General features: G+C 61.7%; 3 protein-coding genes across 3 annotated transcripts; all 3 read right to left on the bottom strand.

Moving 5' to 3' along the window:
• Nucleotides 1-840: 840 nt before the first annotated feature.
• On the bottom strand, nt 841-12,981 carry LOC122447667 (collagen alpha-1(I) chain-like). Its single transcript, XM_043478382.1, has 3 exons — nt 12,915-12,981; nt 12,530-12,824; nt 841-6,625 (listed from the first exon to the last, which is right to left on the bottom strand). The coding sequence occupies exons 1-3, from the start codon at nt 12,979-12,981 to the stop codon at nt 2,308-2,310; spliced, it is 4,680 nt and encodes a 1,559-aa protein (XP_043334317.1). The 3' UTR covers nt 841-2,307.
• On the bottom strand, nt 8,658-12,514 carry LOC122447421 (translation initiation factor IF-2-like). Its single transcript, XM_043478046.1, has one exon. It carries the CDS (start codon nt 10,308-10,310, stop codon nt 9,612-9,614), a length of 699 nt encoding a protein of 232 aa, XP_043333981.1. The 5' UTR covers nt 10,311-12,514; the 3' UTR covers nt 8,658-9,611.
• Nucleotides 12,982-13,718: 737 nt separating the features above from the next.
• LOC122447420 (protein ADP-ribosylarginine hydrolase-like protein 1) lies at nt 13,719-25,834 on the bottom strand. The gene is made up of 7 exons (XM_043478044.1): nt 25,484-25,834; nt 21,170-21,334; nt 17,376-17,501; nt 16,664-16,804; nt 15,914-16,041; nt 14,406-14,538; nt 13,719-13,984 (listed from the first exon to the last, which is right to left on the bottom strand). Exons 1-7 carry the CDS (start codon nt 25,695-25,697, stop codon nt 13,827-13,829), a joined length of 1,065 nt encoding a protein of 354 aa, XP_043333979.1. The 5' UTR covers nt 25,698-25,834; the 3' UTR covers nt 13,719-13,826.
• Between the last annotated feature and the right edge of the window lie 1,078 nt (nt 25,835-26,912).

Here is a 26,912-nt window from a genome sequence, read left to right as displayed (position 1 = left end):
ATACCTGCTCCTATGAGAAGTCCTTCCTGGGCAGAAGAAGGGGGACAGGGGACCCCATCTCCTGCATCTCCAGGTGCCAAGGAGCGCGTCAGGAGAGGCTGGACGCAGGCCCGCCCCACAAGTAGTGCTGGGCTCTGGAGCGCCAGGCCCAGGCTCCCACTGGCAGCCTCCCTGTCCACCCTGGTGCGGACCCCAGGCCCTGCTCTGGGCACTGCAGCCTCCCTGGACATCCCGGGGAAGCGGCCACTGCCTCCCCTGGCCCCTGCTTCCCGTGGGCAGCCCTTCCTCTCCTGGGGGCTCTGCCCAGCCCACCAGGCACCTGCACATCCCGGGACGGCCGCTGGCCTTGTCCGAGTCCCCCGGGGGCCCCCACGCATCCCAGGATGGCCGCTGGCCTCATCTGAGCCCCTGGGGTCCCTCTGCGTGTCCTGGGATGGCCGTTGGCCTCATCTGACCCCTGGGATCCCTCTGCTAGTCCCGGGACGGCCGCTGGCCTCATCTGAGCCCCTGGGGTCCCTCTGCAAGTCCCGGGACGGCTGCTGGCCTCGTCCGAGCCCCAGGAGCCCCCGCGAGTCCCGGGATGGCCACTGGCTTCATCTGAGCCCCTGGGGTCCCTCTGCGAGTCTCAGGACTGCCGCTGGCCTCGTCCGAGTCCCCCGGGACCCCCCCGCGAAGCCTCTGCTCCTGCTTCCTGACCTGAGACCTGCCGCCTCCAAAGCCGTCAGAGAGGCGAGGACCAGGTGTGTGACAAGCCACACGTTTATTTCCTTTCTTAAGATGATTTCCAGCTGAATAAAGTTAGTAGAAATTCAAAGGAAAGAATACCACAAAATGTATTTAGTTAATTCTTGCCTAATGTATAATTTTAGAGTTAACTTGTATACAAAGGAGGATAAAATAAGGAACATTGAATCAACAGCTGAGGGTTAATATGCAATCAAATATTTAAAATGACCAAACAGTAAAGATGCCCTCGATACACAAATACGCGACGCTGAATTTGTAAACTCCTGAGTGATGCTGTTCCCGACGGGGCACCTGAAATAAAAATGCACTCCCGTGATCCTGGCAACAGCGTCTTGTCTGTGAGCAACACACGCGTACACACGTGGGGCTCATAGACGGGTCTGTAAACAGAGCCTGAAAGTGCTGAATCGAGGTGAAGGTAGACGAGCTACTTAAATATAGGAAAGAGCACGTCAACTAAAACGCGGATATAAACGTCGGTGACCCACCCGCCCACCCACTGCGGCAACAGTTATTTCAGCCTGGGGTCTCGAGGGTCTTTCTTCTGTAGGAAAGACGTCACACTTGCAGTGCAAACACTTCCCCCGCCCGCCAAGCTCAAAGATCCTGGTGGTCCAGGACCAGGGGACACACGACCCCCAGCAAGTCCTCGGGGGTCTCCAGGGCCAGGAGAACACCCTGACCCTCAGGAAGTCCTTGGAGTCTCTCTCTTCTTTTCTGGGGGTCGCTGGGCCTGGGGCGCTGGGAGGATGGTGTAGCGGCAGTGGGGACCATGGGAGGCGGCCCCTCGGGTCACAGGCTCGGGGTGGGTGGGAGGTTCAGGCCGTGTCTCCACGACTCGAAGTGACACCACTGGCCGCCGCGTCTCGGTGGACGTTCTGGTCTGTTTAAAAATAGCGACAGACCCCTCCTACTTCTCTTTTTAAAAAGGGAACACACAGTGTACAGTGTTTTTATCTCCTCCGTCTTTGCCAACCGTTGCTTCAAATCCTTTGTGGATCAAAGTATAAATCAATAAAAAGGATAAATCAGATGGTGCCGCCAGGTGTGGTGGGGGCAGGCACCCCCAGCCCCAGCCCCAGCCGAGGCCCCAGGCCTGAGCAGGTGGGCCTGCGGGAGAGGGGTCAGGCCGGGGGCTGTGCTGGGCTCCCCATGCCTCTGCCAAGGGGTCTGCGGGGTCTGCAGCTTGGGGGGCCGCCCCCAAGCCCGGCGCACACCTCCTCTGACCCCGGCCCCTGCAGGTGGGCAACCCCGGGGCCAGCGCCCTTGGTCCGTCACTTGCCTGCACCCGCCCAGGCCCCAGCAGGACTCACAGGCCCGCGGATGCTGCTCTGACGGCCGTGGGACAGATGAGCTGGGTGACAGGTCCCTCTCCTCCGCAGGTCCTGAAGGAAAGCGCCCTTGGGGTCATGCAGCTGGAAGCAGCACTGGGAACGGCCTTTCACGGTCAGTGTCCACCGGAACTGATTCCCCGGGTCTGTTGGCTCTGGCCAGGCTGGGGGGGCTGGAGCGGCCATGCCCAGACCCCAGTGAGGCCTGGGCCCCTGACGCCACTCGGGGTCACTTCGGAGGCCTGTACTTGTCACTGGCCCTGAGGATGCTTGGCCTGAAGGACAGCTCGAAGGACCTCTCGTCACTGAAGCTCTGGGCTCGGTACTTGGCCAGGTGTGGCCCGCGCCTGCTGCTCCCCACCCCGGGAGCGTCTGGGGGCCCCTCCTGGGCAGGGACACGGGGCGCAAGGCTGCTCCCCAGCTTGGGTGTGGGCACTGCAGAGCCTTGTGCTGGCCAGAGGCTGGGGGCCACCGGACTCTGCCCCTTCTGGGTGCTAGAGGGTGCCTGGATCTCCCTCTCCTGGGAGCTGGGGGCTGCTGGACTCTGCTCCTCCCAGCTCTGCCCCTTCCTGAGACTGGGGTCTGCCCGGCTTCGCCCCTCCTGGATGCGGGAGGGTGCCTGGATCTGCCCCTTCTGGATGCTGGACGGTGCCTGGATCTCTCTCTCCCAGGGACTGGGGGCCGCCTGGCTCCGCCCATCCTGGATACTGGAGGGTGCCCGGCTCTGCCCCTTCCTGAGACTGGGGGACACCCAGGTCTGCCCTTTCTGGATGCTGGGGGCCACCTGGCTCTCTTCCTCCCAGGGCCTGGGGGCTGCCTGGCTCTGCCCCTTCTGGATGCTGGAGGCTGCCTGGATCTCTCTCTCCTGGGGGCTGGGGGCCACCTGGCTCTGCCCCTCCTGGATACTGAAAGGTGCCCGGCTCTGCCCCTTCCTGAGACTGGGGGACACCCAGGTCTGCCCCTTCTGGGTGCTGGGGGCCACCTGGCTCTGCCCCTTCTGGATGTTGGAGGGTGCCTGGATCTCCCTCTCCTGGGGGCTGGGGACTGCCTGACTCTGCCCCTTCTGGATGCTGGAGGGTGCCTGGGTCTCTCTCTCCCGGGGGCTGGGGGCTGCCGGGCTCTGCCCCTTCTGGATGCTAGAGGGTGCCTGGGTCTCTCTCTCCCGGGGGCTGGGGGCTGCCGGGCTCTGCCCCTTCTGGATGCTGGACAGTGCCTGAATCTCCGCCTCCCGGGGGCTGGGGGCCATCTGGCTCTGCCCCTCCCTGGGACTGGAGGCTGCTGGACTCCGCCCCTCTCCCAGTAGCGCTTGGGGGCCCCCCTGACCACCCCTGGGGGCTGGAACCTGGAGCGCCTCATTTCTGCCTGCAGCGAGCATCACTCCCACCGAACCGCTCGTGGGCCGTGCTGAGCTGAGGGGCATCATCTGGCCTGCCTGGGCCTGTGCTGGGAGCGTGGGGCTCCCTGAGGGGAACGGGGCTTGGCTCTCTGCAGCTGGGGCCCGCTGCTCCTTGGGGGGGCCCTCGGTGTGCCCCGCCTGCTGCCTCTGCGGGCGCCCTGGGCCCTTCCCGACATGCCCACCAGGAGCCTCCTCTGGGGCTGCCTCCTCCCGGGGCCAGCTCCCAGCCTCCCTGACCCCTCGCGAGCTGGGCCTCTCGCCCCAAAGGCCTTCTCCCTTCCTTCCAGAACCATCCCGACTCACAGCCCCTGGGGACCCCTCCTCTCGTCTGGGGTGACTTTCTCCCGTGCCCAGGCTGGCCCTCTCTCCTCCCACCACTTGCCCGGAAGCCTGGAGGTCAGGGTGCTCATGGGCCCTGTCCCCCCGTGGCCCGTCTGCTGCTGTGGACGAGAGGGCGGGCTGGCGGGAAGGCCTGGCACCGAGGGAAAGCTGTTCGCTGGACAAGAGGCCCACCCTGCCCTCTGCCTGCTGCTTCTCAGGAAGCTGCAGCCTCGGAGTCCCTGCCCCGTGGCTGCCCCGTGGTGCCGGCAGGCCCGGGACTGGAGCTGGGGGCTCAGGGCTGTCCCCCCAAGGGCTCTGCCGCGCGGTGCCTGCGACTCTGCCTCCTGCTGCCACCTTCACTCCGCCTGTGGCCACGTCACCTGCAGCCAGTTCACTCGGAGCCTTCGGGCGGGGCTGGATGGCCAGGGTCGGAGTGCCGGGGGCCTCCTGAGGGGGGCCAGGCGGGGACCCCAAGGCCGAGCTGTGGCTGCTGGGCTGGCGAGCAGCCTCCTCGGCCACGACGCCCACGAGACCCGGGCCTGCGGGCCCCCCAGCCCCCCCACCCTCCCGCTGCCCAGCTGCCCCGTTTCTGGGGCTCGGGGCTGGGGGACTCGGGGAGGCCCCACGCACGGGCTCCCGCCTGGGGGCTCTGACACTGGGCGGCGTCTGTTCATTTGCGGAGGAGGCTCTGTTCTCACCAAAATCACAGCTGGCGCTCCCTGCAGCTGTCAGCACGCGCCCAGCTGACTCCAGGGGTGGCGGGGGCCCCCCACGTCCTTCCTGCTCACTTGGGGGTCTCCTGTCCACAGGGCTCGTCCCAGCCCCAGCCGGTGCCACTGGCCACTTGGGGACACCCGTCCCGCTGCTGCTGCCAGGAGCCGCGGGCGCCGGCACATGCTGACCACCAGGTGCACGGCCCGCGCGGCCACTCTGACGGTTCTCCCAGGCACTGGTGTCGCCGCCCGGCCGCTCCTGCGGTTCTGACGGCCAAGGCGGCTCAGAACTCACGGGGGACACGTCCTCCCCACGCACGTCCTCCCCACGCACGTCCTTGGGCTTCAGGAGCCAGTGTGAGGCGCCAGGCCCAGGTCTGGGGTCCTTTCCTCCCAGGGAGCTGTTCTGTGGCTCTGTCGGGACAGCCGCAGGGACGTCTGGACGGCGGGCAGCAGTACCCCGTGGGGCCGTGTGCCTCGGCTCCGCCCCTGAGCCCTCTGGCTGCCGGGCGGCCAGGCTCAGTTCCAGCATCGGTGCACCCCAGCTCCCACTGTCAGCCATGGGGGGATGTGGGGTGCCTGGGTTTCCAGTCACACCGACCCCACCCAGAGGACCCCAGCCTTGGTCTCCCAACGCCCTTTGCGGGGTGGCGGGAGGGGGCGGCATCGTGTGGACCACCGGGAGTCTGACGGTGACCTGTGGGGGCTCCATGGCCGGCTGTGTGCGCCGCACGGCCTGGGCGGAGGGTGCAGTGACCGCGGCCAGTTGGGGGATGTGTCCCGGCGCCTTTTCTTCTGGGAAACTCTCTTGGACGGCGAAGAGGGGTTCCGGCACCCAGTCCACACTTGTTGTGTCCATCTCATCCTCTGAGCTGCAGACGGTCAGGGTGAGCTCGGGACCCACCCCCGCGCTGCCTCCGGAGAGTCCTGGCTGCGGTCCCAGACTTGCTTCCCTGGCCCCCTGAGCAGCCCAGGGAAGACCTGGGCTGGCTGGGCCCAGCGCAGAGCTCGCAGGCTTGCCGCCAGGACGGGCTTGGCACCCAGGGGAGGCTGCAGCGGGGGCTGTCTGGGGGACACACTCGGGCCCCACACCTGGGAGCTCTGTCTCCAGGCCGTCCCTGGAAGCTGCAAGCCAGGGCGTGGAGGGCTGCGGGGGCCACCACGCCGGCTCTCTGCTCCCGCCGGGGGTCTCTGCCCCGCCGGGGGAGATGCCCGTCTCCCCTTGGGGCGCACGGCCCACGCCCGTGTGGGTGACTCGGGTGCCGTGGGACAGCCAGCTCCGGGGCCCGCAGACCACGGTGGCGACGCTGAAGGGCAGCGCGGGCTCGGTGGAGCAGGCCAGGAGGCGGGTGGGCGGCGCGCGGAGGCAGCTGCTGGCCAGGGTGGCCATGCGCAGCACGCGCGGCTCCGGCCGGTGCAGCGTCCTCCGCGGCGGGCGCTTCTTCGCGCGCTCCTCCGCGCGCCGCGGCAGGAGGCCGGCCTCCGCGCACAGGCCGCCGCTCTGCGCGAACTTCTCCCGCAGCCTGGCCAGAGCCGCGCTGCGCCCGCCGCCCACCCTCGCCTTCGCGGCCGAGCCCCCGGAGGCTGCGGGCGGCTCCGCGGGAGGCTGCTCTGCGGCCTGCTTCTCCTCCGCGGCCAGGAACACCTTCAGGATGCTCTTCACAGAGCTCCTCCCAGCCGGGAGGGCCCGCGGCTTCTCGCGGCCCGGCAGCTCCCTGCCGGGGGCCGGGCGGCCGGCCGCCTCCCCGGCCTTCTCCAGTAGCTTGTGGATGGTGGCCGCCACCAGGCTCCGGCCAGGGCCCTGCTTGTCCTTGAAGATCAGCCGCCCCACCTCTCGGGTCTTCTTGAGGCGGGGCTCGCGGCCGCTGCCCATGAACCTGGCCTGGAGCAGCTGGAAGCGCGTGGGCCGCCGCTGGGCATCCTGGGGCTCCGGGGCCCGGCTCGCCCTCCGGGCGGCAGGAGGCCCCGGGGGCGCGTCCTCGCTGTCGGTCAGGTAGAGCAGCAGGCTGCTGAGGATGGCGCGGGCCGCCGGGTTGCACGTCACCCGGCTGACCTTCTTTTTCAGGGCTTGTACGTCGATGGGCGTCTTGTCGCTGCAAATCTTGCTGTTCCTGGGGCTGCAGAAAAAGAATGAATCGTCACAGATTTTATCATCGTTTTTCTAGGGTGAGTCTGTACAACATTTCTCATGGGACGATCCCATTTAAAACACCCCAAGAAGCCCAGGAATGGGGCCTGGGTGCCGAGGGGCTTAGCTTCCCACGCCCCTCTGGGCCACTGTGTCCCTTTCTGTTAACTGGTCATTGTTCTGACCCGGGCCCTCTGCAGAGCTTGGAGAGAGCACTTTGGAAAATGGCTTGCACCTTCAGTGTTCACATTTTTTTAATGCGGGCCTTCCTTGTTTGAAGCTACAGGCAAAGGAGAAAAGGAAAGGTATTCCCATTTGAATGCAGAGTTCCAAACAATAGCAAGGAGAGATTAGAAAGCCTTACTCAGTGATCAGTGCAAAGAAATAGAGGAAAACAATAGAATGAGAAAAACCAGAGATCTCTTCAAGAAAGTTAGAGATATCAAGGGAACATTTCATGTAAAGATGGGCACAATAAAGGATAGAAGTGGTATGGACCTAACAGAAGCAGAAGATATTAAGAAGAGGTGGCAAGAATACACAGAACTATACCAAAAAGATCTTCATGACCCAGATAACCACAATGGTGTGATCACTCACTTAGAGCCAGACATCCTGGAATTCAAAGTCAAGTGGGCCTTAGGAAGCATCACTATGAACAAAGCTAGTGGAGTGGTGGAATTCCAGTTGAGTTATTTCAAATCCTAAAAGATGATGCTGTGAAAGTGCTGCTCTCAATATGCCAGCAAATTTGGAAAACTCAGCAGTGGCCACAGGACTGGAAAAGGTCAGTTTTCATTCCAATCCCAAAGAAAGGCAATGCCAAAGAATGCTCAAACTACCGCACAATTGCACTCATCTCACACGCTAGCAAAATAATCCTCAAAATTCTCCAAGCCAGGCTTCAGCAATACGTGAACCGTGGAACTTCCACATGTTCAAGCTGGTTTTAGAAAAGGCAGAGGAACCAGAGATCAAATTGCCAACATCTGCTGGATCATTGAAAAAGCACAAGAGTTCCAGAAAAAACATCTAATTCTGCTTTATTGACTATGCCAAAGCCTTTGACTCTGTGGATCACAACAACTCTGGAAAATTCTGAAAGAGGTGGGAATACCAGACCACCTGACCTGCCTCTTGAGAAATCTGCATGCAGGTCAAGAAGCAAGACTTAGAACTGGACATGGAACAACAGACTGGTTCCAAATTGGGAAAGGAGTATGTTAAGGCTGTATATTGTCACCCTGCATATTTAATTTATATGCAGAGTACATCATGTGAAATGCCAGGCTGGATGAAGCACAAGCTGGAATCAAGATTGCCAGGAGAAATATCAATAACCTCAGATATGCAGATGACACCACCCTTATGGCAGAAAGCAAAGAGGAACTAAAGAGCCTCTTGATGAAAGTGAAAGAGGAGAGTGAAAAACTTGGCGTAAAACTCAACATTCAGAAAACTAAGATCATGGCATCCAGTCCCATCACTTCATGACAAATAGATGGGGAAACAATGGAAACAGTGAGACTTTATTTTGGGGGGCTCCAAAATCACTGCAGATACTGACTGCACCCATGAAATTAAAAGACACTTGCTCCTTTGAAGAAAAGCTATGACCAACCTAGACAGCATATTAAAAAGCAGAGACATTACTTTGCCAACAAAGGTCTGTCTAGTCAAGGCTATGGTTTTTCCAATAGTCATGTATGGATGTGAGAGTTGAACCATAAAGAAAGCTGAGCGCTGAAGAATTGATGCTTTTGAACTGTGATGTTGGAGAAGACTCTTGAGAGTCCCTTGGACTGCAATGAGATCCAACCAGTCTATCCTAAAGGAAATCAGTCCTGAATATTCATTGGAAGGATGGATGCTGAAGCTGAAACTCCAATACTTTGGCCACCTGATGCAAAGAACTGACTCATTGGAGAAGACCCTGATGCTGGGAAAGATTGAAGGAGGGAGAAGGGGATGACAGAGGATGAGACAGTTGGATGGCATCACCGACTCCATGGACATGAGTCTGAGTAAACTCCGGGAGTCGGTGATGGACAGGGAGGCCTGGTGTGCTGCAGTCCATGGGGTCACAAAGAGTCAGACACGACTGAGCAACTGAACTGAGCTTTGTCTGCATAAGGTAGGAAAAAGCATAAGGAGACAGAACCATATTCTGTGGTTCTGTCGGTTCCTCCATCCGCACCTTGCCCTGACTCAGCCCCAGGGGAACATCCCCAGCTCTGAACTCTGCCCGCCGTGGACAGTGGCACTCAGGCCCTGGAAGGTCTGGCCGGGGAGACTCGGTTCCGGGTCTCACTAGGGTGGGAGTGATGGGGGCGGGGACGATGGAGTGGGGGCCCCAGGGCAGGAGTGGGTGCACTTTGCTGTGCCTGGAGGGAGGAGGGCTGAGGCCACTGCTGGGCCCCGCCTTCCTGAGCCCCTCGGAAACACTCCCAGAGAAACCCCGAGACCGAGGGGCCTGAGCCCCCCACTGCAGCCCTGTCCCCAGGGTCCTTGCACCCCAGCCCGGCCACCATCCGCCGGTGCCACCACAGGATTCCCGGGGCGGGGGTCTCAGCCCCGCGTCCAGACCAGACACTCTCCCCTGAGCGTGTCCGCTGAGTGCTGTCCAAGCGTCCCGCCTGCTGGGGCCCCAGCCTCTGCAGTTAGTCATTTGGCAGACAGCCCAGCCCTCCCCTGCTGGCTGCGCGTTCCCGGAGAGGATCGGTACAGGGCGAGGATTACTGGGCTGTGTGTGGGCCTGGGACACATGCTAAGTGGCTGACGCTGGGAGTGGCGGGCAGAGCCTCGGAAACCAGCACTTCTGAGTCTGCGGGGAGAAGTCTGTGCTGGGAAAGTGCTGGAGACGCAGCGGGCAGAGACACTGAGGCTGGACGCAAGCCTGCGAACAACTTTCTTTTCATACTTCTATTTTTGCAGAAGCGAGAGCTCTATTTTCAGAAGCTGCCCACGAACTTCTCTTAAGGGGCCGTTGGGGGGTTCTCTGGCGGTGTCAGAGCTGTGGGCCCCTTGGCGAGCCGGGCGCACGCCCACTGCCTGGGAGCGGATGTCGGGCTGAGTTGCTCCGGTCCAGGCGGAGGGGGCTGGACGCGTCCGCCGACTTCTCCTGGGAACCCTGAGTTCACCGCGGCGCCGTGAACCCGCACAGAATACGCCTTCGCGCGTTCGCCTCGGCCCCCAGGACCCAGAGCGGCTGGTCTCGGGCGCGAGACTTGCTTTTCCGGCGGGTTTCCGGAACGCAAGCGGCTGCCGGCCCAGGGACCACCGTGAGAGCCTCGTGGAGCGGGGCCTCTCCAGCCTCGGACCCTGACGTGGGGGGCGAGGCTCCTCAGATAAGCCAGCCATGAAGGTGCTGAGGCCCGAGGGGCGCAGTGACCGCGGCTGAAACAGAGACAGCGGGCGGGGCGGCACCGGACGTCTGACGCCTGCGGCGAGCTGAGCGGTGGGCCCGCCGGAGGGGCCGCGCCCTGGGCTTGCGGGCAGCCCTGCTGCCCCGCGTCCTCTGCGGCAGCTGCCCCGGCCCTCCCTCGGCCCCGGCGCGCTCCCACCCCAGGCCTCTGCAGCAGCTGCCCATCACAGGGGTCCGCCCAGCGCTGCCTGGAGGACTGGCCGCCTGCGGCTTCGTGTCCAGCCCCCGGGGGTGGCGTGACCAAGCCCATCCCAGGAGGAGAGGGTAGCACGTTTCTCCCGGGGCCCTGTGTAAACAGTAGGGCCGCAGTAGACCTTCCCAATGTAGTCCGGTCAGGAACTCAGGCTCCCGAGAGGTCACTTGAAACACAGGATCACCAGTCACCGACGGTGACACCGCGTCCCACCCTGGCTCATGCCGGCCCCCTGCGGCCGTCACAGGGGGGCGGGACCCCGGGGTCCTCCCCCGCTCCTTGTCCTAAAAGGCAGAGGCGGTCCAGCGCCCGCGGGGGCCACGCCCCCCACCGGGGCCCCTGGTCTGCCTCACGTGGGCTGGGCCTGGCCTGGGCTGGCTCTGCCGCTCATTGGCATGTGTCCAGGGGCAGCGACTGGACAGCCCCCGCCCCCGCGTCCCCCGTGAGATAAGGGTCTCCTGGGCACAGGCTGCCTCCAGCGCTGAGGGTCGGATACTATTTCAGGACCTGAGATTTAAATAGCAGAGTGCTGTGGGGACCCACCCGTCATGCCTAGCGACAGCTGCTGCCGTGTGTGTGCATGTGTGCGTGTGTGTGCGCGCGTGTCTGTGTCCGTGTCTCTGTCTTGACATGTCTCTGTGTGTGTCTGTGTGTCTCTAGGCGTTGTCTGTGTGTCTCTAGGTGTGTCTGTGTGTCTCTGTGTGTGTCTGTGTGTCTCTGTCCGTGTTTCCGTGTGTCTGCGTGTTATAAGAAGGAGCGACGATGACCCTGCAGTAACTGGGGCCCAGTGTGAGCACAGAAACAGTGGGCGAAGCTGGGCGAAGGGAACATGGATTCCTTGAGCTGTTTGCGATTTTGTGCTTAAAGTGCTTGAAAACAAATGGGACAGGACAGGGAGGAAGAAAAGCCACTACTCTGACAAGGGCCTGCAGGGCCCTGGAAGCAGACCGCCCCTGGGCCGGGGGCTGCGTGAGCCCTGGCGGGGTGGGTGAGGCTCCCGGTCACAGGTGGGCTGCTGCTGCCTGTGACCGCAGGGCTGGCCCGTGGTCAGGCTCCGGCCAGCCAGCGTCCCCTCACCCGTGTCTGGGGGCTGGCGTCCCCTCGCCTGTGTCTGGGGGTCGGCGTCCCCTTGCCCGTGTCTGGGCGTGGGCAGTTGAGGGGAGAAGCCTACGGAGCTGGCGTGGGCCTGGCCTGGCCATCACCTTGTCTGTGGCTCAGCACCGGAACCTGAGCCCCGTCCAGGGAAGCCGAGGCTGAGCGGGTGGCCGGGCGCTGGAGCCCCAGAAGGCTCGAGGCTGGCATCCACCCACCACGCTGGGTGCTCACGTCATATCTACTCCTTCACCGGGAACAGGTCAACACAGGGGGGCTCTTAACCCAGGTGGTCGGTGCTCCCACTGTCGCCCCAGGAGTCCCCTCCACCTTTGGGGTGAGTCTCGGGGATGGTTTTCAGACTCCACGTTTGGCTGGAGCACGAAGCTGGATGTTTCCTGCCCCGTGGGTTGGCGTGTGGTTGCTGTTTCCCTCCGTCTGCTCTGGTGCTGGGCTCACAACTGATGGGGGGTCAGTGAGGTGGGGGGTGCTGGGGGTGGGGATTGGCTTGCTGGAGGGCCCCTCCCTGAAGCCGTGGCGCGGGGTGTGAACCTGCGGCTCTCACACCCATGTCCTGACCAGCCGCGGGGCCGTGATGCAGGCGGGCAGCACAAATGCAAGAGGGAGATGGCCACAAACTCGGGGCAACGGAATCTCAGGCAAGAGCTGAGGAGACAGAGAGGGACGCGTGTGATGGTCCAGGAAAACGTCCAGGGAAGTATCAAGTGAAAAACGCCCAAAACAAGTCACAGGTATTGTATGATTCCTATCTGTGCAGAGAAGTCATGTGTGTGTATCACACAAATGCACGTGTGTGGCACCCCGCTTACCCTCACTGTGTGTGTGCAGAGCCTCCTGGAAGCACGTGTAGGAGCCGTGACCTCTCACCCTGGTGACGCTAGTCGGGTGAGAGTTTGAGGGATCCCGGCTCCCACACCCCAGTTTATGGGCTGGGTTTCTGAAGCTGTGTACGCATATCCCTTTTCTAATAAAAATGACATCAGCGAGTATTACATTTTAGAACATCTGAGTAGGTGTGAGATTCTCTTTCATGATTTTTTTCTTTTCAAGATTTGCGTTTCCCTGGAATAGGAAAAGGAAGCAGGGGAACGAATTTCACTCTAATTTTATGAGCCTGAGAATCAGTGTGTTTTAATTTATAGTCAGTGTGTAAGTAGACTCACTGCCTGATTCCCAAGGAGGTGGTTAGTTCTCCTGCATCGTCAGGGGGGGTGGAGGCCCCACGGCTCCAGCCCAGCGGCTCCCAGTCCCCTGGGCACACGGCATGGAGACCGTGAGGAAGCCCAACAGGTCCTGCGCGCCTGGGCCGGGGTCGACTTACCGTAGCTGGCTGCCGTTCCTGGAAGACGACTCTGTGAATCTCCGCACCCCAGCCCCGCCTGCACCCACGCGGCGGGGCACCTGCCTTCCCCTGACCCCGACTGCCGAGCGTCCTGCACACGGAGGTTAGTTCAGTGGCTCAGAGCCGCAGCGTGGAGCCCCCGGTCACGATGCGCGTGAGGCCAAGGGCCTGTCAGCGGCCAGGGGCCCCGCGGGCCGGCGCAGCACCACCCACGGCCTTGGCTGGAAATGCGCCCCCCGGTTGCTGCGGCCCGGGGCTGGGGGTGAGTGCCATGCGGTCTGGTGGGGATGCACCTGACCGCTCCGCAGCAAGCCTTCACCCCGCGGGGCCTGCCACCCCAGGACGGGCCCGCCAAGCTGGCAAAATGCGTGTTACGTGTCAGCTGCTACCCACTGTCTGCTCACACCAGCCGCTGCTTCACAAAGGTTGTGATCAGGGTTATTTTTAACAAGAGCAAGTGTCCTCAGGGAGAAGCCCGACCGCAGGGATCAGGCCCAGCTCTGTCCTCGTCGGCGAGCCTGGGGCAGGGCAGTGCCGGGCGCCGGGGCTGCACGCGGCTGTTTCTGGGCGTCCTTGGTTAATCGCTCCCGGAGGGGCTGGTGTTAAGCACTGGTGTGATTAAACACGCGGGCTGGAGGTTAGACGAGCGCGTGGGGCACCCCGAAGCCTCGGACTGGGGGCCGCTCTTCCTCCTGGTCTGGACACGCCGCGGTGAGGGTGCAGATGGAGCGGCTGCCCCCCGGGGCTGGGGACCAGAGGTGTGTGGGGTGGACAGGCCCCGCTAAGAGCTAGAAAGGGGCTGTGCGGGACGCCCTGCGGCCCAAGGCCGTCCCAGCTGAGCCGCCGCGGTTAGTGCCGTCCAGTCAGTGAGCAGAGAGCGTTAGTTTTGCAATAGAATAAAATACACCGAATGTCCAAGAGGCCTTTTGTGACCTTGTATTGGGAGGTCTGAGGCTGTCGAATGCAGAATGACATCAGTAAGGCACAAGGCTCTGCCAGGGCAGGGAGAATACGCTCATCGGACAAACAATGTATTTTATGCTGCAGTTAGGCCCCGGGAACCGGGGGGGCGGGTTAAGATGACACAGGGGCTGCGTGTGGCCCCGGCCGGGAAGGCTTTACTTCTCCTGCGTGGACAGGCGGTGTAGTGCCTCGCCCAGGCGCCTCAGCTCGTCCTGGTGCTCCAACTCGCGGTACAGGCCCGCGGGGACGGCGTCCAGGCCGTGCAGCAGCCCGAACAGGCAGCCGGCGATGGCCCCGGTGGCCCCGCTCTCACCTGGAAGAGGCGGGACCCTCAGAGCTGTCCCGCGGTCCCCGCCCCCAGCCCCACATCCCCTCGCCAGGGGGCTGAGCCGTCTCAGCCTCTGCCCTGACCTCAGTCATAGCCCAGTGAGGGTGCGGGGGTCCCCTCCCACTCCTGGGACGGCTGAACTCCCCGGCGTGCAGAGGTCCTCCCAGCCTGGGGCCCAGCTCTCAGGGGACAGCCCAAGGGGTGGTGTGCCCACGGCGCCCCCCACCCGCTGACCTCAGCTCCCAGCCTCCTCCTGCCTTCCCGACCGAGGCCCCGGGTTGCTGTCCCCTTCTCCCCTCCTCCTGCCCCGGGAGGCGCCTCTGGGCACCCCTGGGCACTCGGAGAGGCCCCCTGGTCTGGGGAGGGGGTGCTCCTCCCAGCAGGAGGCCCGCGGGCGGCCCCTCACCTCCGTGGAACATGGCGCGGCGGCACAACTCCGTCCAGCTGCCCTTGGCTCCCAGGAGGGCGTCATAGGCGATCATGGGGGCGTCGTGGCCCCGCCGTCCTCCCCGACCCTCAGAGCTCCATTTCCTGTAGGTCTGGGGAAGGCACCGCAGGTCAGAGGCCTGGCCCGGGCCACGCCGAGGGCCTCAGGGCACAGGTCCCCGTCCAGCCCTGTACTATGTGATGGCCCTGTGTCCAGGCACCGCCCCCGGCTGCGGGTGGACAGTGGGCAGGAAAGGCCTGCTTCCCAGGGCTCTCGCACCCTGGCCGTCCCGCAGACAAAGGCGGTGAATTCTGTGATGCAGACGGCCGGCAAGGGGCCTGGAATGCTGTGGCCGGCGCCACTGCAGCTGGGGCATGGGGACAAGCGAGGCCGGGCAGGGTGCTGGGTGTTTTCTGGGCTGCAGACCGGTCAGTGGACACAGTGGGAGCAACGGTGGCTCAAGCAGCTGGGGGCTCAGAGCAGGTCCCTCTGCCTGGGAGAGAAGACTGACAAGGGGTCAGACGCAGCCAGGGAGATGGACACGGGCAGGTCACACTCCTGCACCTTGGCAACAGAGCCAGGTAGGTTTGAGGCAGCAGCATCTCCACAGGAAGAACAGTGTTACTGAGTCTTTCTGCATCAGGGGACTCATGAGAGATCAATGAAAGGGCAGTAGGAAGCACTTGAAAAGGGAAGGCTGGATGCTTCTTCTTCCCCTACCCCTTCCTGACACCTGGAATATAGGTGTGCTGGCTGGAGCGGGAGCAGTCACTTTGGACTATGAGGCAAGTTCTCAGAAAAGCAGAGCAGCCAAACAGGAAGACTCTCAGTTCCTCACTGCAAGAGACTTCTGACCAGCTCTGAATACCCTTTCTGTGAGGATAATAAATGTCTGTCTTGGTTAAACTATAGTTACACAGGCTTTCTCTTGTGCTGCCAATCACGATCCCAGTGATTTCAGCCACCACAGGGGTTTTCTAAGCATGGGGAATGCCACTGGTTTGCCCCAATTTATTCATCCTCAGTTCAGTTCAGTTCAGTCGCTCAGTCGTGTCCAACTCTTTGTGACTCCATGAATCGCAGCACGCCAGGCCTCCCTGTCCATCACCAACTCCCAGAGTTTACTCAAACTCATGTCCATCGAGTCAGTGATGCCATCCAGCCATCTCATCCTCTGTCATCCCCTTCTCCTCCTGCCCCCAATTATTCATCCTAGACAACCCTATATGCCCAGTCTTCAGAAGAGAAGAAGTGAGATGGACTGTTTTAGCACAAATTGTGCTTATAATCAAGAAGATGAAAAGATAAAAGCAGTACCCATTTCAAACGGGCTTCCTGCATGAAGTCTGCCACAGGCCCCCAAATGCAGCTGCTCAGCTCACCTCCCTGGTTCCCCACAGGTGGGGGCGGTAGGCAGGACTTGGCCTGGGACCCGGGCAGCGGCCCCCACTTCTCCCACCCCCTCCGTCTCAGGCCCAAGAGCCTACTTTGTCCCTCTCCTCCGCGTCGTAGCGGTCGGGGAAGCTGGCCTCGTTCTCGGTGTCCTCGATGATTTTTCTCTCCTCCAGGTAAAACTGCCACTTAGCTTCAAAGTAAAACCAGTGCTCCTGGTATTCTAAACACAAACAGCAGGTAAGCAGGCTGTACCAGCTGTCCAGCCGGGCGCCGTGGGCGGCGATGGGAAGGGCCAGAGGCAGAGCCCGTGCCCCTGCCCAGCCAGGGGTGGAAGGGGGCCTGGCACCTGGCTTTAGCGATGGCTCCCGAAATTAAAAGATGCTCACGCTGTAGCTGCTTTGAGACACTAGCAGGGAAGATGGAGTCGGGAAAGGATGCTTGACGATGTGCTGAGCTAAGGCAGCCATCACAAGATCAAAGTGCCTTCTCATGGAAATTCTGAACCTGAGTGTTTTTATTAACTCAATGCTGTGTCTGCAAAGTCAGGAGACAGGACATTCATCGCCCCTAATTAATGGCCTGACACCCAAGCCCCGGAGGTGCTGGTGGCTTTTCTGAATGATTTGTGCAGCTGCCCTGGCTCATGGATAATGCCGGGGGTCGGGGGGAACCTGTGTCTCAAGAACCCAGAGAGGGTCCCCACACCGGGCCTCCCACCCCCGGCCAGGTGACACCACAGACCTTCTTCGTGGGGTCCACCTGTCACATGGAGCCGCCCCTCCCCGGGCCTGGCCAGGCCGCTCTGTGTGGATGGCGCTGCCGGGGGCGGGGGCGGGGCTCACCTGCCAGGTGCCGGATGGTCTTCTTGCAGTACTCCTCGGCCAGCGGCACTGTCCGCAGCATGTCGCGCCCCCACTGCTCCAGCCGCTTTCCCTGGACGGCATACGACGCAAACAGGGCAGTGCACAGGGACCCGAGGAAGCCTGGGGCACGGGACAGAGGCCAGGATGGACCCCCCGCCCCGCCTACCGGGGCCACGCTCGGGAGAGAGGGCAGGATGGACCCCGCCCTGCCCACCAGGGCCACGCTCGGGACAGAGGCCAGGATGGACCCCCGCCCCCGGGACCACGCTTGGGACAGAGGCTGGGATGGACCCCGCCCCGCCCACTGGGGCCAGGCTTGGGACGGAGGCCAGGGTGGACCCCCCCACACCAGGGCCACGCTCGGGACGGAGGCCAGGATGGACGCCCCGCCCACCAGGGCCAGTGCTCCTGAGCGTGGCTCCCGATCACCCCGAGCCCCGCCCGCCGTGGCCACACTCGGGACGGAGGCCCGGATGGACCCCCTGCCCCCGGGACCACGCGCGGGACAGAGGCCAGGATGGAGCCCGCCCCGCCGGCCGTGGCCACACTCGGGAAGGAGGCCGGGATGGACCCCCCGCCCCCGGGACCACGCGCGGGACAGAGGCCAGGATGGACCCCCCGCCCACCGGGGCCGGCGCTCCCGAGCGTGGCTCCCGGTCACCCCGAGCTCCGCCCGCGGCCGCGGCGTCACCTGTGGGGTGGTTGTGGGTCATCCGGCCGCACTCCACGCTGACCTCCACCAGCGTCTCCAGCCGCTCTGGCTGCCAGTACCGCATCCCCACGCACATCGCCTTGGTGGCGCCGCCGAACCCCGAGCCTGCGAGGGGGACCCGCGTTCAGACCTCTGCCTGTAACCCCACCTAAACTGGGCACACAGCAGTCTCTGCCCAGGCTCGTCAGTGTCGGTGAGTCAGAAGCAGGGACACTGACACTGCCCACATTGCTGACAAACACGACAGACGAAAGAAATCGCCTCGCGGCTCACGCTGGAGCACACGCAGCCACGAGAGACAGGCTTCCCACTGGGGTGGGGCCGCCCCCAGTGTGCCCCGACTGGGACACGGGAAGCGAGAACTGTGTCCACGTTGCACGTCCAGTCACGCACGCCCCCTTCCTAAAAGCTGCTTCCCTGAGCTACAGCTGACAGACAATCTACCGTGTGTGTTTAACACATGTGTGTTGTCTTGACATGCTACCCCCAGGAAACCAGCAGCCAAAGAAAACCTGCACACGTATCTGTCGCCCCAAAGGGTGCTTCTGCCCCCTCCTGCTGTTCTCACCAACCACAGACTAGTTTGCATTCCCAGAAACGTGTATAAACAGAATCATGTAGAAAGGAGTCTCTTTGCCTGGCTTCCTTCACGTGGCATAACTGTGCTGAGATCCACCCGCGCTGTGTGCCCGTGGCTGGACCCCGCCGTGTGGGTGGAGGGACCACAGCTGGTGTGTCCACTTCCCGCTGACGCACGTTTGAATTGTCTCCAGTCTGAGGTTAATACAAATAAAGGTACTATGAGCATTGAGGACCCAAGTCTCATGTGGATAGATGCTTTCTCTTCTCTTGGGTAAATATCTCTGAGAGGAACGTTGAGCTAGTATGACGCATGAATGTCCAGTGTTGTAAGAAACTGCGGGACCAGGTTCTGAAGTGGCCACACTGCTGCACACCCCCCACCCTGGCATCTCCGCCACTTCCAGACACCACTGCCAACATGACCTCGCCTGGAGGTTGGGGGTGAGCCCGTGAGGTTAGGGGTGAGCCCATGAGCCCGTGAGGTTGCGGGTGAGCCCATGAGGTTGGGGGTGAGCCCGTGAGGTTGGGGGTGAGCCCGTGAGGTTAGGAGTGAGCCCATGAGCCCGTGAGGTTGCGGGTGAGCCCGTGAGGTTGGGGGTGAGCCCGTGAGGTTAGGGGTGAGCCCGTGAGGTTGGGGGTGAGCCCATGAGGTTGGGGGTGAGCCCGTGAGGTTAAGGGTGAGCCTGTGAGCCTGTGAGGTTGGCGGTGAGCCCGTGAGGTTGGGGGTGAGCCCGTGAGGTTGGGGGCCTTTCACCATGGCTTCTGTGTCACTGCGTGATAACGGGTGCTGCTTCCTTGGCATGCACACATCTTCTCTGGTGAAGTGCTTGTTTAAGTAGTTTTCCCATTTTTATATGGAGTTGCTTTTCTTAGAGAAGGCAATGGCAACCCATTCCAGTACTCTTGCCTGGAGAATCCCATGGATGGAGGAGCCTGGTAGGCTGCAGTCCATGGGGTCGCGAAGAGTCGGACATGACTGAGTGGCTTCACTTTCACTTTTCACTCTCATGCATTGGAGAAGGAAATGGCAACCCACTCCAGTGTTCTTGCCTGGCGAATCCCAGGGACGGGGGAGCCTGGTGGGCTGCCGTCTATGGGGTCACAGAGTCGGACACGACTGAAGAGACTTAGCAGCGGCAGCAGCAGCTTTTCTTACAATCAGTTTTTTAATTAGTTACTTGTTTATGGCTGCAGTGCGTCTTCATCGCTGCACGTGAGCTTTCTCTGGTCGCGATGAGTGGGGGCTGCTCTCGAGTTGCGAGGCGTCACAGTGGCTTCTGGGGTCAGAGTTCGGGTTAAGTAGCCGTGTGCGTGGGCTCAGCTGCTCTGCGGCATATGGGATCCTCCCAGACCAGGGGTCTGATCCACGTCTCCCTCAATGGCCGGCGGATCCGTGACCACGGGGCCCCCAGGGACGTCCCTTATCTTTAGGCTCTGAGAGTTCTCTCGGGCTTCCCTGCGGCTCGCTGGTAAAGAATCCACCTGCCGACGCAGCAGACACAGATTTGACCCCTGATCCGGGAGGACCCGACATGCTGTGGAGAAACTAAACCCACGCCCCACCACGACTGAGCCTGTGCATTAGGGCCCGGGAGCCGTGACGACTGAGCCCATGGCCGCAGCTGCTGAGGCCCGAGTGCCCAGGGCCTGTTCTCACAGCAGGAGAGGCCCCTGCACCCCCGCAAGAGGCAGCGCCTGCTCTCCCCAGCTGGAGGAAGCCCCTGGGCAGACAGAGACCCTGCACTGGCAACAATAAATAAAGTTACTTTTGAAAAGAGTTCTGTCTGTCCTTGGGGTTCACATCCCTCGCAGCCTTGTGCTCGGCAGTGCTTTCTCCCAGCTCGTGGCCTGCCTGCCCAGCCTCTCGGCGGCGTCTAAGGCGGGAGAAGGCGCCTGGGGGCTCCTGACTCAGCTCCCCGGGCGGGCTCCGGGGCCTCTGCCGCTACTGGCAGCCTCCCCGTGAGGACGCTGGGCCCGCGTTCCCGTCATCATTTCCTTCACAGACTTGATGCTGCCCCGTGGCCTGTGGAGTCCTGAGTGCCCGTTGGTGGTCGGGACGTGCGGGCATCTGTCCCCGGCTCCCTCGGGCGCGGACGCCTCACCTCTCTGCCCGCAGAGGCTGCTCGGCCCTGACTCCTCTGGGCGTCGGTGTGACTGCATTTTCTCCGCACCTGGAGGCGCTGCTTCTGTTGGAACCGGCCGTCCTCAGCTTGGCTCCGCATGGGAGGCGCGCGCCTTCTTTGTTGTTGGTTCTGAGTGATTTGATGGCTGTGGGTCTTGTTGGAGATGTTTGTTTGCTTGTTTGTTTCTTATGCTTGGAATTTGTTGAGTTTCTGGGGCATGGGAGTTCACTTCTTTAAAAATCTACTTTGGGCAACTCTGGCCCGTTTCCCCACGTGGCTTTTGTTCTCCCTCCTCCTCTAAGGGCCTCGTGCTCTGAGCTGACCCACGGCTCCCTGAGGCCCGGTCACGCTTTCGGGTTCTTCTTCCTGTGTGTGTCCCACTGTGGACGGCTTTTATCACTCTGCCTCTCAGACTCACTAATCTTTTCTTCTGAAACGTCAGATCTGCGTGAATCTCAGTCAGTGGGTTTTAGACTCAGACACCGTGGTGTTTTTCTCTAGAACTGTGATGTAGCTCTTTTGTATACTTACATCTCTCCTTAACTTTTCAAAAGTATAATTTTGAAAATTTTATATCCTTACCTGATAACTCTAATGACTGTCAGAGTTTGTCATTTCTGATTTACTGATATTTCTCTTTATTATGGGCCATATTTCCTGCTTCTTTATTTGCCAGTAGCATTTGACTTGATGGTAGCCTTCAGCAGCAACCCAGAGGACGGGCCTGCCCTCAGTGTGAACCCAGAGGATGGGCCCAGGACCCCAGCAGCAGAGCCCTAGAGGCAGAGGCTGCCTGCCAACATCACCCCACACGAGATCATCACAGAGACAGACATTTTTGCAGGTGGTGATGCTTTCCTTGATGTTTTGGCTCAGAATGCACATTTAAAAGGAAAGCAGGGGAAATTATCCTTAAAGCAAGCCAGGGATGGTGACTGACACCGGCATCCCCGGTTGGCGCCCAGGCTGGGCTGGATCCCCGGGGGTCCCCTTGGGGGTGACGAGCCAGGCCGTGTCCCAGAGGCCCTCCGGCCGCGCCTCCTCAGAGGGAGAGGAAAGCTCCCTGACCTTTCTCGTTGAACGGCGTGTGCCACGCGAGGAGGTAGTTGTCCGGCTTCAGCTGGGAGCAGCCCTCCAGGGTGGCCGGGTCTGCCCGCTGCTCCGGGAGCTTCTCTAGGACATCCACGTAGCGCCGCACCATCTCACGGTAGAGGTCGTCCAGGCACCAGAAGTCTGGGGAGGAAGCAGGGGTCAGATGAGCCCCCAGCACACGGCCAGCCCCCACCACAGGAGGGAGGCCCTGGGACCAGCTCCCCAGAGAGACCCGACCGCAGACGCAGCGCGCTTTGGATTTCATCTCATTTCAGAGGCTGTGGTTTCTCGTTGTTACACACGAGAATCTAAAAAGCCCCAGGGTCTTCATGCACGGCCAACTGCTCTGTCCACAGGCGCCCGCTGGCCTGACACCCGCCTGCTCCGTGCCCTCAGGGTCCTTCGTCCAGGGCGCCCGGAGCCGCCCTCCCACTCCAGCTGCCCGCTCCCCCCTCCAGCCAAGCCGCCACGCACCCCGCACCCCGTCCCCACCGCAACCCTGCAGGAAGGCGGTCTGGGGGTGAGCATGTCCTTGGAATCTCAGGGTGCCAGGACGGGGTGCCAGGTGCAGAGGGCTTGGCTGACCAGCTTCCGGATGGCCTCACATGCCTCCTCTGCAGGGTTAGGACCCCATCTGCCTGCTGAAGGGTCAGCGAGGTGTCGTGAATGGGTTTTGAGCACTTCCGCCATTAAATGAGTCCACAGCGTGGTGGACAGAGACCACACCTCCTCCAAAGCTGGGGCCTGGGGGGCCTGGTCACACGGAGAGCGGGTGGGAAGTTGCGGGCAGAGGGCGCTCCTGCCAGCGAGGTGGAGGGCACCGGGCCCTGTCTATGCAGGGCTGTGTGCGGCCCTCCCGGTGAAGCCCCGTCTCTGGGGGCCATGGGGTACAGAAGGACGCTGCCCTCTCCCGCTGACCCCGGGCGCAGAGCCGGCAGCAGAGCCCCGTTGGTATGAAACCCAGGTTGCCCCCGGCCCCGTGCGGGCGGGAAAGGCACATCCGAGTCCAGGCAGGGTGGGGGTGTGCCGCAGGTCCCAGCGCTGCTCTGGGGGCCGCGCTGGCGGGGGAGCGGCTCCTGTCCACCCCCATGTCTCAGCAGCGGGCGCAAGCCTGGCACCGTTTGGCCGCTGCTTTGACTCTGGGCCGGGCCACGCTGCCTCGGTTCTGAGCCGGCGGGGGTGTGTCCCGCCTGTTCTGTGGACAGTAATGCCAGGTGACGCTGGGTGATCCTGGCGACGTCGGGTGACGCTGGGTGACGCGGGGTGACCCTGGCGACGTCGGGTGACGCCGGGTGACGCGGGGTGACCCTGGCGACGTCGGGTGACGCCGGGTGACGCGGGGTGACCCTGGCGACGTCGGGTGACGCCGGGTGACGCGGGGTGACTCTGGCGACGTCGGGTGACGCCAGATGGTGCTGGGTGACCCTGGCGACGTTGGGTGACGCCAGGTGACGCTGGGTGACGCTGGGTGACCCTGGCTGGGGAGGGGAAGCCCACGTTCTCTGTCAGCTCCTCTACCATCTCCATCCAGGGCGAGTAAGCCTGGCCCTTCCGGACTCCCCTAAAAGGAGTCGTTTTATTCTGGAATCACATTCTTTTTGAAGAGACAAAAGTTCTTTAAAAGCAAAACGGCAGCAAAAGCCTGAGAGCTGATCCTGAATTCAGAGCCACAGAGCCTTGCGCCCTCTGACCCGAGCTCCTCCGCGTGGTGATGCGGCCTCTGAACTCACTTCTCTGTCTTCCGCCCGACAGATCCACGTACAAAGCCCCCTGTGAGCCTCCCGGCTGAACTCATGACAGAGAGAAGGCAGGAGACCCATCTGGATCACTCAGTAATACCAACGTTTCAAATGCCATCGCAGGCAGCGTGGGGAAGAGGATCATGGGGCTGGGACCCGCCCACCCTGCTGGGCCGTGGACGCCATGCCCCGCTCAGCGCCCTCTCCTGCTTGGCACTGCCCGTCTCAGAGGCACGGCGGAGCGGCACCCCGCTGCTCCGCGGGGCCCAGCCCTGCCCACAGCCACACGCCTGGGGCGGCGAGCCCTGCCTGCCTGCCTGTGGAAATCACGTGACGAGCCCCGGTCTGTCAGGCCCCTGAAACAGTGCAGGCCCTGCAGCGCCAGGTTGGGTCAGGGCTCCAGAGGAGGCCCAAGGCCGCCGGGCTTCTGTCTGCACTTGCTGAGCGGCAGTGAGCCGATGACGCGGCTCCTCTGCGTCGGTTCCTTTGTCTGTAATCCGCCGTAATAAAGTCGACCTGAAGGGTGATGTGAGGATGTGATGACAACACCCGCGGGGAGACAGGCCCACAGTCAGGGTCCACTGGTGCCGCGATGCACGTGGCTCAGTCAGTCGCTCAGTTGTGTCCGACTCTCTGCGACCCCATGAATCGCAGCACGCCAGGCCTCCCTGTCCATCACCAGCTCCCGGAGTTCACTCAAACCCATGTCCATCGAGTCGGTGATGCCATCCAGCCATCTCATCCTCTGTCGTCCCCTTCGCCTCCTGCCCCCAATCCCTCTCAGCAACAGGGTCTTTTCCAGTGAGTCAGCTCTTCACATGAGGTGGCCAAAGTATTGGAGTTTCAGCTTCAGCATCAGTCCTTTCAATGAAAACCCAGGACTGATCTCCTTTAGGATGGACTGGTTAGATCTCCTTGCAGTCCAAGGGGCTCTCAAGAGTCTTCTCCAACATCACAGTTCAGAAGCATCAGTTCTTTGGCACTCTGCTTTCTTCACAGTCCAACTCTCACATCCATACATGATGACTGGAAAAACCATAGCCTTGACCAGACGGACCTTTGTCAGCAAAGTAATGTCTCTGTCTCTGCTTTTTAATACGCTGTCTAGGTCGGTCATAGCTTTCCTTCCAAGGAGCAAGTATCTTTTAATTTCATGGTGCAGTCACCATCTGCAGTGATTTTGGAGCCCCCCCAAAATAAAGTCTGTCACTGGTTCCATTGTTTCCCCATCTATTTGCCATGCCCCTTACACAAGCTACAGTTTGTTATTAAAGAAAAAAGTTGGGCTGTTTGAAAACTAAACTTAGATGTTTAGGAGGTGAAAACACGTTCTGGGGGCACAGACTTGCCCGAGTGCATCACGGTGACCCGTGTCCAGAGGGCCCGAGCCCATCAGAATTGGGCCCGCTGCCACTGTGCTCCGGATCCACACACTTCATCCGGGCGGATTCCGCCCTGTTCCTGCCAAGGGGATGTGACTTGCTCCAAGCCGGGGTAGCACGTTCTTGACAGGAGCCACGCTGGGGAGTCCTGGGACCACAGTGCAGCCTGGAGACCTGCTAGGGACTCTGCCAGGCAGGCAGCACAGGAGGGCGCGGGGACGGGACGCAGAGGGGTCTGGGGCCTGCCCAGAGACCGCCCGGAAGCCCCACAGTCGCCCCACCCACCCCCCCGGATCGCGGAGTCTGCAGACTCAGAAGGCTGGCTTGTCATGTCAACCTGCTGTGACACTATCTTATCTGAGGCTTAGTGCTCCACCCGCTATTTGGAGCAGGCGGCATTCCTGTGCCGTGACATCCGAGCTAAACCCGGCTCCCGGCGCCGCTGGCGGTGAGCACACAGTGACACACACATTCCAGTCGCTCACACCGCCTCAGGTTCTAATTTTGCAGGGACGTGCTCACCCTCTGACAGGTTTTCAACAGCAATTGTGAGGAGGCTGTGCCTCACCCGGACACCCGCCACTTTTCCGAAATTCAGTAAAAACGTGTTCCTGAAATCAACCTGCTACTTAAGGAAACTCTGTTCCCCCCAAATCCAACCAACTTCATAGCATTTTCTTAGGATAACAGAGAACCTGCAGCAACCCTCCAAGCTAAATCCTGTTTTGGCAGATGGCATTTTAACCACAATTCATCAGAATTTAGAAGCAATTCCCCCCAAATATCATCTTAATTGGCCCAACTGCAAACTGGCTTATTATTTTATATATTTTTTGAAATAAATTCAGAAGCAAGCTACCTATTCACACTGAGAAGTTGAGACTTCCTCCCAAACAGGCCCCAAATGAGCCACCTGATTGCATTTAACCCTGAATATACAGGCTCTGCTGAGTGAACATTTACGAACACAATGGAAAGCCTTGATTTAAGAACCCGAGTCTGCAGGTGAGCAGAGTAAAGTGACACTGTTGCCCGAGAGGCTGTCTTGGAACGCAGCGGAGGCACACCCCATTTGCTGGGGACCCCATGTGGCAAGCCAGTCAACCTGGGCTCCAGGCCCCTCACCTCCGGGTCCCCCCGCCCCCACTCTCCCCAGGGCAGAGCCTCACCTGTGACGAGGGCCCCCGCCGTCGACATGTGCATGATGGTGTTGCCGCTCACCGGCCACGTCTCCGGCGAGAGCACGAGGTGGTCCAACCCGCCCCCCTTCCCCAGCTCCTCCTGGACCCTGGCGCCCGAGCCGCTGCTCTCCCTGGCGGTGTGCCCGAACCCCAGAGCGTCCCCGACAGCCCCCAGCAGCATCGCAGCCTGGAACTTCTCCATGTCTGCCCCCGGCTGCGGGCACCCGCCGTGCTGCTCAGCCTTCAGTCCGCCCTGCTGACCTCCGGGCTGGTCATCCTGCAGCCGTCAGGAGCCTGCCCGAGCGGCAGGCGCTCCTCCTCTGTCTCTGCAGGTGGCACCAATGAGAACACCGTCTGGACCGCAGCTCGCAGCCTCGCCCAGCCACGTGGGGCGGCAGCGTCTCTCCACAGGGTCAGGACTGAGCTGGCTCTTGTGTGGAGGCGTCTGCGGCTCAGAACAGCCCCGGGCGAGCGAAGCCGCTGCTCTGGGGACATCTGCCCAGTGACGTGGAGGAAGCATTCACGTTCCCAGAGCTCCGGTGTGGAACCCCCCTACCCAGGTTCAGTCCAGTCAATCACACGGTGCACGTCAGCCTCCCGCAGCCAGGCTGAGACCCCCTCTGCCCCCGCGACCCCCCACCCCCCAGCCTCCACCCGTCCGCCTTGTCCCTGCGTCTTCATGTTTCCTGGACTTAAAATCACACAGGTCGCCCTCAGCAGCCTACGCCTGGCTCCTGCACCCAGCACCCTGCTGGGATTCAGCTGTCACGCGCGCGGCTTTGGTTTCTGGAGGGCGTGTGACTGTGGAGCACGTTGATGACAGAACTCTGCCACGCAGGGAGGAGGAAGCAGATGCAGCTCCAGGGACCTGGGTGTCCCCCAGCCCACTGCCGGCAACGCCTCCCTGACAGACACAGGCCGTTCCATGTGGGGCGGGACGCGGGGCCCCCACCCCTGTTCCACGGGAGGAGTGTTCATGGTGGTGCTGAGGCTGGGGGGTCCAGGTGTAAACCAGGCGTCTGGACCTGAAGCCCAGGGTCAGAAAAGCCGGCATCTGTGTCCCCAGGCCTGTGGTAGCACGGGACCTGGTCCTACATCAAACCAGGACACCAGGACGTGAGGAACACATCTGATAAGTTTCAATAACAGCAAGATGCTAAGATCCTAAGATGCTAAGATACTAAAATACTAAGATACTAAGATGCTAAGATCCTAAGATCCTAAGATGCTAAGGTGCCCGTGAGTGAACAGTGGCATCCTTGCAGCCCGTGTTGAGAGTGAGCCTCTGGAACACGACTCCAGCTGGCGCGGTTCTGGGAGACCCTGAAGCCGCGGGCTTCACAGTGAGTGCCATCAGGTTGCTGGGCATGTGAGCTCCCTCCCTGAGGGCAGCCTGCTGCCAGCTGCCCGCCGTGGG

Source organism: Cervus canadensis, chromosome 9 (genome assembly GCF_019320065.1).
Source record: "Cervus canadensis isolate Bull #8, Minnesota chromosome 9, ASM1932006v1, whole genome shotgun sequence".
Lineage (NCBI taxonomy): Eukaryota > Metazoa > Chordata > Mammalia > Artiodactyla > Cervidae > Cervus > Cervus canadensis.
The sequence above is the reverse complement of the archived record's forward strand: the minus strand, read 5'-3'. Positions and strand labels throughout refer to the sequence as shown.